General features: G+C 39.5%; 3 protein-coding genes across 4 annotated transcripts in view; 1 reads left to right on the plus strand and 2 right to left on the minus strand.

The window, feature by feature from the left end:
• The window catches only part of helz (helicase with zinc finger), a 30663-nt gene extending 28705 nt beyond the window's left edge, over positions 1–1958 (minus strand). The window contains exon 1 of one of the 2 annotated variants that reach the window (XM_058072790.1): positions 1823–1958. The gene's annotated coding sequence lies outside the window, so the exon portion shown is untranslated. The remainder of the gene's footprint in view (positions 1–1822) is intronic. The other variant, XM_058072801.1, reaches the window with a different exon arrangement.
• Positions 1959–2359: 401 nt separating this feature from the next.
• Positions 2360–6926, minus strand: psmd12 (proteasome 26S subunit, non-ATPase 12). The gene is made up of 11 exons (XM_058074294.1): positions 6700–6926; positions 6349–6408; positions 6059–6187; positions 5333–5440; positions 5043–5147; positions 4797–4946; positions 4562–4696; positions 4195–4307; positions 3949–4123; positions 3229–3306; positions 2360–2857 (listed from the first exon to the last, which is right to left on the minus strand). The coding sequence occupies exons 1-11, from the start codon at positions 6805–6807 to the stop codon at positions 2648–2650; spliced, it is 1371 nt and encodes a 456-aa protein (XP_057930277.1). The 5' UTR covers positions 6808–6926; the 3' UTR covers positions 2360–2647.
• Positions 6927–9351: 2425 nt separating this feature from the next.
• The window catches only part of LOC131128012 (cytoplasmic phosphatidylinositol transfer protein 1-like), a 48735-nt gene continuing 38358 nt past the window's right edge, over positions 9352–19728 (plus strand). Inside the window, exon 1 of the mRNA XM_058070482.1 lies at positions 9352–9637. Within this exon, the coding sequence (XP_057926465.1) occupies positions 9590–9637 (48 nt within the window). The 5' untranslated portion in view covers positions 9352–9589. The remainder of the gene's footprint in view (positions 9638–19728) is intronic.

Raw genomic sequence — 19728 nt, forward strand, 5'->3', positions numbered from 1 at the left:
ATCATATTGCGTTCACTTGTGTGAACAGGTATGCCACCTGACATTTTTGGAAGGGCGAGCTGCCAAAATATTTAAAAAATGTGTATTATTTGAACTAAGTAATATGATCTATTAATGCCATGTGTAACTTTACTTTAGTGAAATAATGCACATTGACGTAAAAATATGCGGGCCATTTCCTTGACCAAATGCATATAAGTGCTGCACAAACAAGAGGTGTGGATGTGCCAATGCGAGTCTGGACTGTGCATTTTATGTTCAACAGAGACAAAGTGAATAAACATTTCATTTCCACTTGAGTAATACATAAGAGTTTTACCGCTGGCAGTAAAAAGAAAAAGAAATCACTCAGGCACCAAAAACCAAACCTTTGCCATCAATGTGCCCACGTCAGTTAAAAAAAGTATAATGGCAAACAGTTCAACACTCCAGTAAACAATCATTGTATATTGCATATTCATGTTCACAAGGCAAAACGTCTGTGGAGCACGGCATCATCACTCACACATCAACACTACCAGCAGAAAACCTGATACCAATCTCATTTTTATACCAGTTGACACTAATTTAGTGGACATGTTGGCCGACAGTAAAAGAACATTTCAACACTTAACTGAACTCAAAGCATCAAAATGTCAATTTCTGATAAAAAACACGCTTTAAAGTGGAGTTGGGCAATATGGACCTTAGCATCATCACAATATTTTTGTGATGTATTACGGTATGACTATATAAAACGATCTAAAATTTTAATTTATCGCCATTCCAACCTGTTTAGATCGGGGGGATTGTTCAGTGTTTATAATGATTTTGGGCTACGATGAGTGGTTTGCCAAGTAAATACACGGACAATCAGCACTCATCAACTCAGCTTGTTTACGTTTGATATTATTACCAGTATGTAATTTTGTTATGAAATGACATTTTCTCTTTGAAAACATACAAGTATTAAACAAATGTGTATACTGAATAGTTCTTAAAGATCGGAGTTAGTAACTGGCTTCCTTTTCAGTACAAAAATTGTTTATTACTATTCAACATATAGGTCATGTCATGTGTATAATATCTACCCTCATTGATACTTCATTTGTTAAAACCTCACAATAAAACGATTACATATATTATATAAAAAAATATGCCTCCACAAAATAGGATATACAAATACTAATATACAAGAAAGCAATAACATTTGCATTACATGTATTACTGTATCATAGTATTCTATGTTGCATCATTTTGTTGCCAACTAAGGCGCAAATAATAAATGACACCATAATCAGCAAATAATGATGCGATGATGCTTTGGGGCCAGATGGGTATTTTACAGGCAATCTTGTACGTAAGGGTGCCAAGGTAACGGCTTACCTTTTCTCCTCAGTGTGGCAAACTTGTTTTGACTGTGACAACTCAAAGCGACGACGGTGACGTTTCAAAGGCTTGAAAAATGTCTTTGCAACCGTGTTGCAAAGACATTACCGTAATAGCGCTGACAAGGGGACCCACAGCTTGCAGTTATGTTGCTTGTCCAAATACGTCCTTTCTAATCGGGAACCTTGCAAGCTCGAATAAAGAGTAGCAGGCTGATGGGTGAATGTTAGCAGGCTAGGTTAGCTAGCTGGATTCGCCGAAACAAAACTGGCGCGGGCCTGCGATTTCGATACGGTATTTTGGCGTACATAGTAAATATGACACCGCGCCTTTGTTCATGCATAAAATCGCCACATGTCAAATTTCCCTAATTATGCACACTGATAAATATTCACAGCAGCTTTAAGGTGAAAAGGAAAACTGAAAGGTCTGAAAATGGGAAGTCAACACTTACCTAGCTTTACTTTCTACGCCATCTTGGATCCACTTGTGAGACCCGCGCAAAGGATCATGGGATGTAGTGATGTGAAGGTTGAAGTGAGTGCGTGTGTGAAGCGTGCGTGTGTCGTCTGACATTCAGTTGTTCAAAAGAAGTCAAAGTCACATTGTGGGGCTTTGCCTGGAGCAAAAATATACTGCCTGGTTTGGCAATATGTAAACACCATTCAATAAATCTGTTTCATTTTTAATGCTGCAGATACACATGTTCTTACAATTTGTTTCCTTAATCTACCTGTTCAAACATTTTTATGAAGAATATTGTTGCTTGATTGCAGTTGCTGCTGCTAAGGTCAATCACTTTATCCCCACACAGGACCACGCAGGTTTGGATTTTTTTTCTCCCTTAATAATGAAATGTTTCAACCAAAAACTGCATTTCGTGTTAAGATTTGTTGTCATTGACTAATATTTACATTTATTTGATGCTCTGAAACATTTAAGTGTGACAAAAACAAATCAGGTAAGGGGCAAACACTTCACACCACGCTAGTTCAGTTAAATTACACATTCGTAACACAACTGGGACTTTATTTATGTTGCAAGGTATTTCCTTTAACATGTAAATGGACACTTATAACAAATCAAAGCATTACAGAAATATGTGTTATGAGTTTGTAACAACCAAAACTAAACAGTTAGCCTTCTATGGTTTGACAGATTTCATTGGCCAATATATTGGATAATGACCAACCCAAATAATCAAAAAATCCATCAGAGGGAAAGGGGGGAAAAGACCCAAAGGGAAAAAAAAACATAAAAAAAGACCTGCAATTATGTTTCACTGCAGGTTGTGGATCATTTCCTCCTTGGCAATGAGATGTGTGGTCTTGTTGACCAGCGACATGAGGGAGTTGAGTTTGTGTGACCAGTCGTTGAGCAGGTCATTGGGATCTTTGGGCCTCTGAAAGTTGATGATTCCGGCTAAGCGGTCCACCTTGGCATAGATGGTCTTGTTTACGACAAGGCTGGAGAGGAACTCTTCCGATTCCTGAAGAACAGACACAAATAAAACTTGGAACGGTAAAGTCCAATCAAAATTGAGATAATTCATATATCACAATAATCAGATCCCAATGCAATGAATTACACCACTGCAAACTGTAAACGGTAGTTTGCACGGGGCACTAGATGACGTCATTGTGTAATTCGCATAATTGACCATGACAAACCAAATAGTTGTAGGACCTTCTTTCTGTTATTAATGTCACAAACAAGACTGTGTCATCTGTAAGTGCACACGGTAGCCCCCGCTGCTCATTGACAAGAACAATTTGTACTTCAGTCTACAAAAGTCTCCAATAAAACATGAAAAGACACTACATTTGTCGCTAGTTGCTTTTTAATTGGCACATCACTTACGTCAATGGAGAGGTCAAGAAGCCCGGCCATCCTCTTCATTGTAATTCTGGTGTAATATTTTGCCATTATTCTGATGTTCTGCAGAAAAGAAAACACATTTGTTAATATACACTAAGTACTTAGCTTTAAGTGGATGTGATTATTTCCCTATTTCCTTGAACAAATGGGCTTCAGAAAAGTGATATAATATTATGCCGCAATATGCCTAGGGAGAGCAATAGACTAAATGGCACAATTTCACAAAGTAATTTATGCCGTGTTCAAGCACATTTCACACCTAAAGTTCAGACTGTTAGCCCACTGTGTCATACTAAAGGATGGACTTGGGTACTCATGTTGCTACAGTATTTATTTGAATGATTATACTTACAGAAATTTCCGTTGTAAAAGCCACTACTTTTACATGGTTAGCGCTCATACACACATAGTAGTTGGTTAATTTTCTGCATTATACGTTGGTAGTGTATTTTATGTTTTAGCCACCTATTGCATTGTGTGTAGTTTTATATTTATTGTTTGTAAAAAATGTTTATCTTGAGCCAGGCATACACTAGCTTAAATAGGAAATTGAAATAGGAAATTTGACTACTGCCGTAGTGTTTTTTTTCCGAGGCTATTGATTGATTTCCGAGGTTACTGAAACGCTACATTTATAATAAGTCACTCCTAAACATGTCTTGCATGACCATGTGTAAGATGCATTCTTAGTCTTGGACTTACATGCTCCACCACTCTGTTCTTCAGATCCTTCCACCGCTTCTCCCCCTCCTCAGAATACGAAAAGACGTCAGTAGCAGGACTGCCCGGTGAGCCCTCCCTCAACTCCTTCCCATAATCCTTCACTAAGGAAGCCCAGCGCATAAGCTCCATGGTGGTGAATTGCTTCAGAAGGTCCCTAGAGATAGATGACAATCACATGGTTCAAGGATTTTGTACTACTGAGGACATACAACTGATATCACATACTTGTATTTGGCAATCTCTTCCAATTTCTTATCTGCACTGATCCTGTGAACGAGGTCTGACTGCTCATTGTCATAAGGAGAGAGAATCACATACAGTACAACGCTCTTCAGGGCCTGAAACACACAAACATTGATTTCCATGAACAACAAAGATACATTTGGAGTTTTTAATATTTCCTTCAGCATTTGTTTTTGAACCGATTGCAAAATACTATGTTATAGTGGTTGCAGATTGAACTTTTTAATAGGTAGTAAATTAACATATAAATATATAAGTTTGAAAAACAACTCTCATTAACCTATATAATATCCCATCTCGAAAATCCCACATGGGTCAGGCTCTAAAATTTAGTGTAGCACTAATGTACCTGCTGCCACTTGCTGTTGTCCTCCAAGATGCATGGGGTGTCATAAATGGCCCGATAGTGTTTGCATATGGACAGATATGAGCCCTCATGCTGGTCCACCTGAATCATCAGGTTGTAGTACTTCAGCTTTGATTCCTTAATTGTAAAGGGAGAGAATAATGTTCAGTTAAAGTAAATTATCAATTCAGATAAGCTTCAAACAAACAAATCCCTATATGCATCAGACATGCGTTACCTCAGTGCCTTCCTCTTGGAAAAATTTGGTGTTTATCTTCTTGCTAATGATCTGTGTGCGAATGTAATCCTTGACGGCAATGCAAAGCCTCATCTGCTCCAAGATGAACTCTACCTTCTCCGTTTTCTCCATGGAGCCATACGTCTCCACCTAATGTTAAAAACAAGTCGGACCAGACCATGGAATTGTTGATTATTTGCTATTGGGAGTACACCAAGAGAGTCTAATCAATTATTAGTCTCTTACCTGCAGTTCCTGAAGAATGGAAGCTGCCTCTTTTACATCACCACTTTGTTCCTTGATATTAGCCAAGGTCTTTGTTAACCTGGCACGCTCAATCTCTACATAAATCTGTGAAAAAGACCATTTATTGAACAACATTTTAAGAATAAAAAGGCTAACAAGAAATCAAAATGGCTACAAAAATGTGTCTTCAAATGCATAAATTATAAAAGTTTGAGACTTTCAAGCATCGGATATCTGCTGTAGTGTGACAACACATTACTGTAAGTGACATAAAGAAAATCAAAACAAACCTTTCCCGCAGTTACAGTGCGAAGAGTGTCAATGAGCCGCAGCTTGATGGTTAAATCAGTCACAGAATCAACATACTTGTAAGATTCTTGCACCATTTTCGCCACAGCCTGTGAGAGACAGTAAAACACAGCATGGCTTAATTAATTAAAGCTGAACAAAAATGTGAGCACTTACTGCAATACCCCAACTAATGACATACACATCACAACATGTAAAAAAACGACTGAATATGGTACATTAAATGTGCAAAGACCATTAAATAGGAAAAACAACTAACCGGCAGAGCTTTGCTGGGGTTACCTGCATTTTACCACCCTGACCCCTACAGCTAAATAGACATTGGTACCTCATTTCAGTCCAGAATTAACAGTTCCCATTGAATTATGTAAATCAATAGTTACCTATAATTTAATGTCACTGAAATGAGGCATAGTTACTGCCAAGTCAACTGTTTTGACAGTGTTGCGCTGGACATTAGTTTTTCACCTATACAGATGACGGTGAGCATCCAGCTAATACGCTCAGGTAAAAATGTTGGAAAGTTTGCTTGTACTTCTCCTCAAAAGATGCGGATCCAGCCACCTGGTGAGACTGTGTAAGTAATGTCAGTAATTGCAATCCATCCATATTTTGTGCCGCTTATCCTCACTAGGGTACATATAGACAACCAACCTTTCACATTCACATTCATACCTACGGGCAATTTAGACAAAAAGACATGTGACCTGTTTCAGCTGACTCCTCCTTTTGGAAAGAAGCATGATATTTTCGTTCAGAGCATCCCAGTCTTTTGCTTCATAGCACATCTGTACCACAGCCACAAGGATTCTGGATGTAGACACCATGTCTGATGCCTTAGAAGGGGATGAGGCAAGACAGGAAATATAAATTGGAAAGTCATAAGTTAAATCAACACCAATAGAAAAAAAACTAAATGCTGATAACAGAATTACCTACAAGCGCTGCCCAGGAAAATTTGAAAAAAATGAAAGACTTTAAAAACAGCATCACTTACCGTTCTGGTTTGCTTCTCTAATGACAACAAGCTTTCAACTGCCTCTTGCAATTTGCCATCCTGATAAAGAAGAATACAGTGTTGTATTGTTCAGGGTGATGCCGATGACTACATGAACGGCAAAGCATTTTAGCATGCTAACGGGTTTACCTACAAAGTAGCTAAGGCACAATAACAGTGATATACGAACGCTATATAAAAGTCGAAAATGTATTAACTGTACCTGTCTCAACTTATTTTCACTGATATTTAAGCAGTTTTCCTGTGGTGTATAACATTATCTTAAATGCTAGCAAACAAGTAAGTGACAGCATGACTCAGCCGCCACGGGCCTCCTTCTCAGACGCTTACTTTAGCCATTTTCTCGCATTCCGGGAGACGCTGGTCTACAGTCGAGCTGTAGTCGACCTCCATCTTGACAATCCTTCCATCCGACCGCTCAGAACGCTCTTCAGACATGTTTGCGGCGTACGAGTAACAACAATGTTCAGAGCTATCAACCTCAGGTTAGCAATATTTTGCCAATGAAGGAAACGGGCGCAGCGACCAATCAGATGCGAGGGTAGTAAAGGTATCCGATGCGCCTGAAGGACCCGTATAGGACCACGCGAAAAGAATACTGTTGGTTCTGTTAGCGCGCCTGATGTAACATACTGTATACAGCCCGATGAATCAACTTGTTATGAATTTTGGATTTTCAGGATTTAGTCAAAAATACATAGTTATTCATACTAATCACTACGTTTGTCCTTTTATCCCCCTTACACAGTTTTGGCAGTTTTTATGTTTATTGTACAATATATGACTAAATGTCATACATTCGAATTTTATAAATTAAATTAATATTACTATTTGTAGAATTATAACCGACTCTTGGTTATGAAACGCGCTGATTATTAAACACTACACTATACTACAACTCTATGAATTAATAGGCCTTGTCCAGCATGACTGGAGTAAGCTTGCAATGTCTACTGTTAACCAGTAGATGTCCTTTTCATTTCACCCTCAGAAGGGCTGCACCGGTCTTAATTAAAAAGTTGTACGGATCAGCAGAAAAACCCCCGAATTGAGCTACAGGCATTTTAATTCCCAACATAAACATCAAAGGATTAAAAAAGTAAACACAAATTGCATTATTAGGAGCCATAGGAAAATGGAGTAAGGGCTAATGAATGAACAAATACTTGAGTGACATCACAAACATCTGACCTTTGACAAAGTGGGGAATATTTTATAATTTTCAAATGTATTTTGTATATGCATACACCATACAATCTATTAATACTATTTACAGTTTAATATTATTCACTTATATAATCCTATCCCCCCATCTGTTTCATATCAATTGCAATACATTTCTTCACTTCCTGTATTCCAAATGTACTCTTTGACCGTTTCAGAAAACATAAATATTAACATCAGACGTTTTTTCTTATAATTATTGTACATGTTGTTCTGTTTCTCTGAAGGGGAACAGGTTGGTGTGTCTACACTTTTTTTCACAGCTGACAAACTGTCAATTTTCTTGGCACAGCATAGCAGTTGTGATGACATCAGTCTGTAATCTGCTTTTTAATCACACACAGGCCTTACTCAAATTGTTGGGTTACGCACAGGTCTTTACTAACCTATGCCCTCAAGCTTAAGATAATATGAACACAAAATAAAAATAAATATTGCCAGATAAGCCTGGATAAAAACATTTGACTACTGCCTCTGTAATTGATTTTCTGTTTTGTCTGCTATATAACTGTATATAACTGTATGGGTACAGTCCGGAATGTGTTGCTTTTTTACTTAAACACATGGAACTATGAAAAGCACATACATTTACTGTAAGCATGAGGAATCTTTGCACCTCGACTACTCACAATAAATCAATTTGGCATTTTTTGTTTTCTATGTCAATAAAGCACTATTAATGTAAACACCTCTAATGGAACATAATATCACAAAAATGGGTACATCCCTTACTACAATATTATTACTTATTACAATATCCTGTATCTTTGCTGAAAGAACACTTAAATCAGGAGCTTGCTTTCTGTAAGATTTGTTGGACCTGTTGTGTGATTTTGATAAGTACTTGCACAACAATACAAGTGATTTGATTCCAAGAGAAAAATGTAGGAAACTGCACAGTGTTTCAGTGACCGTGACGTCAGCACATTTACATCAGCTGACAAAATGCAAAGTATATAGATGACTGCACACTTCTGCATACATTCTTGTTCCATTTTGGAGTGGCTTAGGCTTCAACAAGACCTTAGTGATGGACGTCGAGTGACGTATGTTTAACATACTGTAGTCATATTTAACCTAAAGTGTTTTCACTCAAGCCGTGTTTACTAAATTTAGCATTTGTGACATATTTGTAATAGACACATTTGTATCTGTCGAGACAAAAGTTGAAAATTAAAAAGATAAAGACTACACAGGAATAGGCGTAGTTTAAAAGTCAGCGTTTAAGCATTTCTAGCAACGGTCTGTGTCGTCAAGTACTAGTGGCATTGAACAACCGGTCCAAATTTCAAAATAATTATACACGAAAACGCGCAGTCTTGTATTTCATTGTATTACATTCTATATCCTTGTGATGCAGATGTGATGAAAGGGTGGTTTATTATTAAAATGCATATTATACTTTTGTTTACATTCCATTGTTTATCAGCAGTTGTCACTGTTTATTGATTTCAACAAAGAACACTTACCTATAGACGAGCTTCCAAAAGAAAAACATGTTTCATTGTGTCTTTATGCCAAAGAAACTTTATTTAATCCTTAAACCACGGGTGGAGGGGTCTCTAAATGCCAGCATGGGATCCAAGTGGGCAATTACTGTATAGTGATTTAGCACTGTGATCGGAGAGGGGCACACGCGCTAGTGGCAGTGCAACCGCAGTGAACTAAACTCTTATTTTGGAGTGCTAATCATACCTACTTCCGAATGTACTTTCGTCTAGCTTGTTAACTCCTGACTCTGGAGCGTCATAAGTGGGGACAAATCCCGAACCCTGCTTGTTTGCTTCTGTTACGTCCCGCTGCCGGATTTCCCCCGCTGGTTCGGATGAGCGAACTTAGCGAGTCAGACCTTACTTGGAAACCGTCCTCCCACATGCGCTGACACGAAGCGGAGGAGTTTTATTTTTTTTAAATATATATTTTTTTAACGCACATCCCGGTGCAGACGGAGCGTGTGAGGGCTGAGATACATTTATCAGCACACAACAGAGAGAAGATGTTGCTGAAAGAGTACAGGATATGTATGCCTCTCACTGTGGAGGAGGTGAGTTTCTGATCATTTTGTCATTATTAAATTTCGTAGCTAACTTAAGGTAGTATATGTATGTGTGTGTTCCCGCTACAGACGTGTCTCTCTCATGAACTTATATTGCAAAGTGACCCTTCCTGCAATATGACTTACTATGTATCTGCTTACGCTTCACACAGCATCACTACAATGCTTTTAATCAGTGTGACATCTGCAATAATCGTCCATGCAAGCTCCACGCATACACACACCATGTGCAGCTTCACAGTGAGTGACAGACGCCCCTCATTGAGTGTGTGTGTGTTCACATTATTTTTTTTATCAGGTCTCACGACTCAAGGCTAAAATTAGAAGCTGTGGACAATTGCTCTTCTGTCCTGGCATGCACACTACACATATATGACAACACCTTTTTAATTCCCCTCAATTGCCACCATGTGGTTTCTGCTTATTGTTCCACACCTTTGTGTCATTGTGAGGCGTGGGTGCTCTTCCCCTGTTTGTGGACACCATCTGGAGCAAGCAGAACCTTGACAGCAGGGATTGGGGGCGGGGGTACTGATGTTTCCTACAATAAGGTGTAGTAGATGAAGCGTGTGTTTTCTCTAATGGAACTGACAAGTCGTACTACGGCTGACTGAGACGCTTGTGTGAACACAGTGACCGGAGGTCACGGCCAGCATGGCCTTCTCTACTATGACTATACTATTACACTATAACTTCAATTCTACTACAGTGGAACCTTGTTGGCCATCCTTAATCTGTCCCAAAATAAATGTTTCCCATTAGAACAATATAAATCCAATTAATCTGATCCAGAAAGCCAAAAATGTTAATGCAAAAGTAGTTTATATAGTTTTACAATTATAGTTTAACACTTAGAAATGAATATGAAAGGGATAAATGAACATTGAATGTTAATTTTATCTCCATTGAAGACATTATTTTTGACGACTGTACCCAAAGGTGTGGCAGCCGTTCTGACATAAGTTTTTTTTTTTTTCAATAGTGTTTCTCACCACAATACTGTAACGTAAAATTGAGCCAAAGAAAGTTGCAAGGGCCATTATTTTAATAAAGAACATTGTTGAATTCAAGAAACACATCGTGTCTTAGGGAACAGTAGTCTTCAGTGGTGGTAAAAGTAACTTTAAATGTTCATTTAGAACTTCCATTCGTAATTCATATGCATTTAGCTTAAAGAATGCTCATTTTTGGTGCTTTGTATTGAGTGATGGACTCCTGTAGAGCAGCTACATATGATAACCCGCATAGATATAGATATAGATATTCCCGATTCTGCACCTCTTTCTGCAGTGTTTCCATGGACTTCCTGCTTCCGACCCAAATGATATGTTTAATTTACACCCCTGGCACTACTCTAGGTACACCAACTTCACTGTGATTGGTCACATTCCGAAATGCTCCAGAGGACTTCCGGATACGTAGCTCTGTGTTTACTGAGTGCTGGCAAACTGCAGCCCATAAAAGGAAGTCTGGATTGCATTGATGTTAGAAGTAAAACCGAGCATGCAGAGCCATCCAAAAACTCTTTCAGGGCTCACTTCCAAATGCACAAACCTCATTATCTGAAGAGTGGAAAAGCATAATAGATCCTCTTTAGTTTCCTGCCTGTCCGAACCTGGAGGAAGCTTTAGTTTGAGATGCACAGAGGGAAAACAAAGTGAGAGAGACTGACTGACTTCACACTAAGGGTAATGTGGTAGTGGATATACATATAGACAAGGGAGGAGTTGTGCTAATACTGGAAGTGAAAGGAAATGGTTCTTTGAACTACCCCAGTGTATTTTCATACTTCATTGTTGTCACACAAGGTCATGCCTTAGTCAGTTTTGTCTTGCGGAAAGAGGTTTCTGTCAGCTGTGTGACACTGTTGCGTCATTGCACGTCATCACAACTGCAGATGTTGGACAGGCTTGCTTGTGCTGTATTTGTATATCTAAGTTGCATATGTTGGAAATACCACAGAAACAATTTAGCTGTGCCAGCAGACTGGATGAGTCAACCTGTCTGGCCGTCTGCATTCCTTATAAGACACACCAAGGCAATGTACTACAGGACCTATTCATATAATATTTATGTTTATTTATACAGTATATTATAATCATACAACAATAAATGCTGTTAGGGATGTTTTATGCCGCCGATTCCAATACCTGAGTGAGATCCCCTGATACCAATCACATTAATTCATTATACATTTTTCAATTTATTTATGATGAGTGCCTATTGGCCAAGGGTGCCGTATATAGGGGAAAAGTCAGGACAACTCCAAAGTCCCCTGACTGCCAGGGGGCCCCCAAAATAAGTAGTTACTAATTTATTTCATAATCGTAATGAAAGGCTGAACGGTGGTGAAGTGGTCAGCATGCAGGCCATATAGCTAGGAGACCTGAGTTTGATTCCACCCTTTGACATCTCTGTGTGGAGCATGTTCTCCCCGTGCGTTTGTGGGGTTTTTTTGCATGCTAGGTTAATTGGTGACTCCAAATTGTCCATAGGTATGAATGTGAGTGTGAATGGTTGTTTGTCTATATGTGTTCTGTGATTGGCTGGCGACCAGTCCAGGGTGTACCCCGCCTCTCGCCCGAAGACAGCTGGGATAGGTTCCAGCATCCCTGTGACCCTCGTGAGGATACGTGGTAGAAAATTAATGAATTAATAAATAATAATTAATTAATAATATCTCAATTGCCCAACAATTTGATTTCTGCCTTGAGGAATCGTAACAATCTGACGTCACCCACGGAGAAGAAGTGGCTGTTTAGTTGAAGGAGCGGGAAGATTAAAGATGGGATAGAAAAGAAGGCGACAAAAAAAGAAGGAAAACAACATTTAAAACAAAACAGACAGAAAATGTGGAAAGTGTGGGAGCATTTCAGGTTAAACAGCAAGCAACACTATGACGGTATCTGTTGTAATACAACACCATATTAGTAGTTTATTTGGTCTGAAAGCAGGCATTGTTTTCAGACCAGTCATATTTGTACTTTTCTTAAAATGAATGTTAAAATCTCATCCCGTCTCTTTCTTTGTAGACCCAATCTCTCGTGAGTTGGATGTCTCGTGACACTCCTACTGTGAGCTAATCATACCCAATTCCTTGAGGAACTTTGCTCAGTCTAGTGAAGAAAATCCGGCAACTGCTGCCACACCCAACTGTTCCTGGAAAGAATGAAGAGGTGATGCATCATGGAGCCTATTGTAGATGGATGTAACTTGTCAGTCCGTCTACCACTGTGTTTATCTCTGCTGCAGAGGATTTGACATTCACCTCTGTGTCTTAAGCTGACATGCTCCTTTGCAAGCTCACCCAAAAAATGCTAGCGTCATGCAAACCTGACTTCCCTTAGTCAGCATTTGCTTCCAGCAGCACTAACCATGGACCTACAAAAACCCTGTAATATGTATGCCAGTTCAATGCAGTTGTTGATACAGACTTTCAGGGCCTGTTGGATTTTTTAAATGTATTTCCCAAAAAGCTACAGACATTATTTCACTGATTTTAAGTAAATAATAACCTATATGTTCAATGGAAGGTCATTTTGTAAATGAAGCTTGCTTAGAGCATATTTGGCAGGCTGGGGTGAGGAGATGAACTTCTGGGTGAATGATTCTTAAAAGGAGAAGAGGCTGGGCTGGGTGACTGAGTGCTCAGATGGATGGATGCAAGGACAACCAGCTGCTGGCTCAGACCAGGTTTGACCACTGATTAGATAAAATGAATGCTTTCGAATATTTGCAAAAAAAAATCACATACACATATAATATATGGGCAGGGCTTGTGTTGTTGACCTGAAAACACACACGGAAAAGCATTTGTCTTCAGGCAGCTGGCACATCAACGTGCAATCAACACCTGATCCTGACGGTGGCACTATAACAAGATTACAAGTGCCATTTTTGCCTGTGAGGTATTATCTGTCACATTCATTCATAGATGCACTCATGTTCGCACATTGTGTCAACCCTCAAGCATGACTTGACCATTTGAACCATTCCATGCAACACTCACACAGCGTCTTCAGTGGCTTAACGCAATCCTAAATGGATGAAACTAAGACTTGAGATTAGATTTCACATTCTCCACAGGCATATTTTAGGGCTATTCTTTATCAGCCATGTGTCAGCAGTGGCTTTTTTCCCCATGGAAAAGAATAATAATAATGTGTGTCTGTTTTTAACTAACAAACAAAAACACGTGATGACAAGACTCTTAATTCATAACGACAGACGTTTAATTTCATGTATCCAGAAGGGGAACAAATATGACAACAAATGAGCAAGGATAGTAAAGCTTTTTTTCTGACAAATTAAACTGCTTTGCTTTTGGGCAAAGAGATTGTCTCTGGGGGTATGTGGGGTATGTATTAATCAAAACCAGTAGTGTCATTTAAAGTTGTGTTTTAAAGTGGCGAATTACAGCTTTAGTTCAGAGTCAAAAGGCTCATCACTTAGTCAGACAGCTTGATGACTTCTGTGGAAGAACATCCATCCATCCATTTTCCACCGCTTATCCTCACGAGGGTCGCGGGCGGGCTGGAGCCTATCCCAGCTGTCTTTGGTCGCCAGCCAATCACAGGGCACAAATAGACAAACAACCATTCACACTCACATTCATACCTTGGAGTTGCCAGTTAACCTAGCATGGTTTTGGAATGTAGTAGGAGGAAACTGGAGTACCCAGAGAAAACCCACCGATCGGGGATATGGAAGAACATATTGGCAAAAATATATATGTAGTGTACAATAACTGCCTCTAGCAGAAAACATTGTTTCTATCCCTTGGCAACTAAGCATCCATTCTTCTTGGAAGACTTTCTATAAGAGTGTGGAGTGTGCACATTGGATTTCGTACAACACTGAAAATGTATTGACTATTGAAAATGAGAGCAGAGAAGGTTAATCTCTTGTTAACTCAACCTAAAGTGTTGGCTGCACTTATTCAAATAAAATGTGAATGTATTTGCCAGTTATTGTTTACTTGTTTGTTTCTATCCATAATTAATTTAGACCCGATTCCCTTACAAAAACGGGAATCTAGGAAACTTCACTGCCCCCTGTCCAGTATCCAGGTATTTATTCCAAATTGTCCATAGGTATGAATGTGAGTGTGAATGGTTGTTTGTCTATACGTGCCCTGTAATTGGCTGGCAACCAGTCCAGGGTGTACCCCACCTCTTACACGAAGTCAGCTGGGATACCAGCATACCTGCGACCTTAGTGAGGATAAGCGGCATAAAAAAAGGATGGATTAATCGTTTTGCAAAGTAATGCTCTTAATGAATCATCGCCCTTGAATCATATTGGCAACCATGAGTCATAATACTTGTTTTATGTTACACCCTTAGTAACTGCTGACTCACCATGTATGTTCTAGTTCATCTGAAACATGTATGATGAGACTCTTACAAATACACCAAGTAGATCTGTGTGATTAATGCACTGGGACAAACTCCTGATGGAACAGAAAAGTTGGAAGCATAAAATTGTCCAAAGTGTCTTGGTAAGAGGAGTAATTAATATTCAGGTTAATTACGGGAACTAGTAGGAGTGAAATGATTTCTCAAGTAATTTGAGTACCTTGATTAAAAAAAAAAAAAAGATTTTTTTTTGCTTCGAAGAATTGTAACACACCTACGTCATCAACATACTTCACCCAGACAGAAGAAGAAGCGGTTGTTTACTGAAGGAACGGGAATATTAAAGTGGTGAGGGAAAACAACAAGGAGACGAAAGAAAAGGAAAACAACAACAACAACCAACAGACAGTAAATGTGAACAATGTGGGAGCATAAACAACAGTGTTATAATGCGGTACTAACATACCACAATCGCGCACCTCTGATCTTAGAAGACACCCAGAGTGGAGTGGAAAACTGGAGCCAAGGTAGATTTAACATAGAGCAAATCAATGAGATAAACGTTCATGTACCTTAATAACATAATATTAGCCGTGTGGAGGGCTGGCTTCCTCTTAAGTATGACTGTTGAATGTGTAATTGGTTAATTACCGTATTTTCTGGACTATAAGTCGCACAAGGCCAAACATGCACAATTAGGTCGAAAAAAACATACATAAGTCGCACTGGAGTATAAGTCGCATTTTTTGCAGGTAATTTATTTTACAAACTACTTGTCCAAAACAGACATTACATCATCTTGAAAGGCAAGTTCTAACAACAAAAGAATAGAGAACAGGCTGAATAAGTGTAAGATATGCTAACACAATGCTTATTCAGCGACACAAAAAATAAACATGAACAGAAAAGGTGTCCAGTGTTTATGTCACATAAACAGTTTGTTCATTTATGGGTTACTCTGGAGTATAAGTCGCAGGAACAGCCAACCTATGAAAAAAAGTGTGACTGATAATCCGGAAAATACAGAACAACGGTGACATGACTTCATATAGGGTTTATTTCATCTTGTTTGTTTCTATGTAAAATGTGAATTAAAAAAAAATAACTATAAATTACCTAAAAATGAAACAAATTGTCATTTTGAATTTTCAGTAAATGCTGGATTACTAAAATATTATATAGCTGCAGCCCTGTGACTAGTGCAATCAGTTTACTAACTGCCTTTCATGACATCAATAAGAATGCACAATTATGAGCAAATTGTTTTTTTCCAATATTAATACTAGTTCCGCTCCGTACCTCTATGGTCAAACTCCTCACATCCACTCCAGGGTTTGTTGAGGAAATCGGGTGTGTTTGTTTCCTTGGTGTCATGGTGAGGTGCAAGGCCTTTTTGCCATCTGGTATACAAGACAATGCTGTGATTCAATCAACATCCCATTTACTGCCATTTACTCCTCTAGAGGAAACCATCACGGGTTGTGATGGCCCATTATCCACCCGTTCTCATTTCCTTCGTGTGCACAAGCTTATGTGTTGGTGTTCCTACGTGCACTGCAGTTGTTTCATAACATGAGCACTTCATGAGAGCTTTACACATCTTCTGTGCACGCTGCAGGTGTACTTAGCTAAAAGGCACGTTCTGTGTGTCACCCCTTTTATACACCTGCACTTTTCAGTGGAAGTGTGCTCTTCTGTCACTTTGCAGTCATATGCATGTTTACACACCCAAATCTGCAAAGCAGTATTCACCCCTCCAATGGTAGAATAGGGGAATGTTTTTTTTTTTCATTGCGGTCCAAATTGTTTTGAATGGCACACTGGTTTTTAATGACGAGCACTGTGTCTTTTCCATTGCCATGGTTACGCGAGAACCCCTACTTTTTGGTTTAGTGGTATGAAATATTTGTAGAACAGCATGACAGCAAACTATTAGTTTGTGTAAGAACTAGCATCCATGCTAACATTACTGTTCAGATGGTGGTTAGGGAGGGGCATTTTACCATATTTGCTTGATTGACTGTTTGCTTGATTCTTAATATGGAACTTTTTAATATGGATCCTTGAGTGTTTAAGGGAGTATGTGCCAACCAGTCTACATGTGCTTTTTGGACTTGAAGAAGGCATTCGACTGTGTTTCTCAGGGAATTTTGTGGGGAGTACTCTGGGAATATGGGGTACCTGGCCACCCAATTCAGGCCGTCAGACTTTGTCGGCAATAAATCTGACTTGTTTCCAGTAAGGGTTGGACTCCCCAAAGACTGCCCTTTGTCACAGATTCTGTTCATTTCTTTTATAGATGGAATTTGTAGGCACAGTCAGGATGTTGAGGGGTTCTTTCTGGTTTGGTGGCCACAGGATTGGGTCTGTGCTATTTGTGTTTATGTGGACCTATCTGCTGCATCGGGCTGTGACCTTCAACTCTCACTGGATCGGTTTGCAGTGAAGTGGATGGGATGAGATTCAGCACAAGTCCACGGTTTGTGGCCGGAAAACAGTGGAGTGCCATGTTCAGGTCATTTAAGTACCGCAGCGTCTTGTTCATGAGTGGGAGACGGCTGGAACGTGAGATCGACAGGCAGATTGGTGCGGCATATGCAGTTATGTGTTGTGGTGAAGAGGAAGCTAGGCCAAAATGCTAAATCCTACCCTCAAGGTCAAAGGACAAGCTCAAGCAGCCAAAAAAATCTCTGTTGGGTGGTTGGGTTTGCCCTTAGAGATAAGGTGAGAAGCACTGTCATCGCCATTGAGAGGAGCCAGATGACATCTGGTCAGGATGCCTCCCGGGTGCCTCCTTGGGAAGGTGGTCAGGGCACATCCAACCGATGGGAGGCCTTGGGGATCACCGGGGACACGTTGGCGAGACTATGTCTCAACTGATCTGGGAATGCCTCAGGACCACCAGGAGAAGCTGGATGAAGTAGCCAGGGGGAGGGAAGTCTGGGCTGCACTGCTTAAGCTGCTGCCCCCGCGATAAGCGGAGAAGAAGATGGATGTATTTTTCATGGGATTGAACAACCAACTGATTTGAACTCGTATTTTAATGCCACTGAACAGATTAATGCTGTCAAAGGGATTGAATCGATAGCAACTGGACTGTTCGGGTTGCCTTTGATGACATTTTGCCTCTCATCTGTGCAAGCTTTATCAGTGGGTGGGACACCGGTGGGACTCTTCTAAAAAAACAACCTGAAGAGCCCAGTTGCGATCATCTCAATACCCCAAGAATACAGTGACCTGGATGACTGAGAATATTCACAGGAATACGTCAAAAGGAGTGCCTTGGCGGAGGCATGTATTTAAATTTTCATTACATTTGGAAACTGGCCTATTTATATCAAGTGTGTCACACTGACGTGCACAAGGCTTGAAGCTGATGAGGGGCTTTAATGGTGTTTTCTGAAACAGCCTGTTAATGGTACTTGACATTACAGTTGTTCATTTGTTGCACTCGACAAAAGTATCGACAAGTGCCTTCATCTGTTTTTCTTTGTTGTGCATCAAGTAATGAATGCATGGAAATAGTTTAAGAAGCACTTACCTGGTTGGTTGTGAAAGTCCCAAAGCCCTGTACACTATTCACTGCTTACTATTTACTGTTAGTTTGTTGTCAAGTGGTCCAAAAATACTAATATTAAAGGATGTTGAATAACCCTGTCAGACACTCAGTCATCTGAGATAGGTCCAATAACGCATTGATGGGCATCTTTTCTCTACAAATGTGTTTGTCTCACCTGAGGTTATATCTTGTCCCAAGTGTTACCTTTTAAATTTGCTTTTATTAATCTCTTAGGTCATGACTTTTTTGGTTATCATGCTCCTACTGCCTCATTATATTTATTCTGAAGCAGGGGTTGGACGCAGCTTCCTTATTACACACTGTGACGTGATGCAATGGTTGACCACCAAAGTTTCCATCTTCCTCTGCGTTCTCGGCTGCTCTCTTTGCTTCTAAAAATTGTTATGTCACTACACTCTTCCTTCCAGTTTGTTATTTGCCTTTGGTGTCTTCAGTTTTTCGAATACACTGTTTACACTGTTTACTGAATACACAAAGTACACAACCTTTGTAACCCATCTTATGTTGCATGACTTCCCTCAATAAATTCCTGACTTTTAGCTTAGTTTTTCCCTCCAGCTTATTGTCGGCAATCTCCTTAGACACTACTTCTCAAATGATGATACTGGCGAATTGCGATACCTCACGGCCACTGGCAATCACAGAGGAAATAAGTAGGAAATAAGTATAATAAGTAGGGCTGTCAAATGACTACAATTTGTAATCGGATTAATCACAGTTTACAGATTAATCAATCATGATTAATCAACACTTGCAAATTCAGTGGAACCTTAGTTAGCATCATGAATTAATTCTAAAATGGACGCCAACCAAATCACTTTTTCCTATAAGAGCTAATTTGTGTTAAAAAATTGACTCAAGCGCTGATGACATCATAGATGGTTGGCATTTTGTTCGCTAGCTAATAGGATGCTAACAAGGAAGGAGGTTTTCTAATGAAAAAATACAGATGGACTCACACATTTTATTAATAGCACAGCATGACGCGTGCCATATCGTGCGCATATTGTCACAACATCTTGTGACACCCCTACATATGACATCTACAAAGTGGTATTTATGACATGACGGGGAATTAAGACAGCCCCTCTTTTTCAAGACCAAAAAAGACCAAAGTAATTCCAGTTCAGCTATTTTTATAT

This window comes from Doryrhamphus excisus, chromosome 1 (assembly GCF_030265055.1).
Source record: "Doryrhamphus excisus isolate RoL2022-K1 chromosome 1, RoL_Dexc_1.0, whole genome shotgun sequence".
Classification (NCBI taxonomy): domain Eukaryota; kingdom Metazoa; phylum Chordata; class Actinopteri; order Syngnathiformes; family Syngnathidae; genus Doryrhamphus; species Doryrhamphus excisus.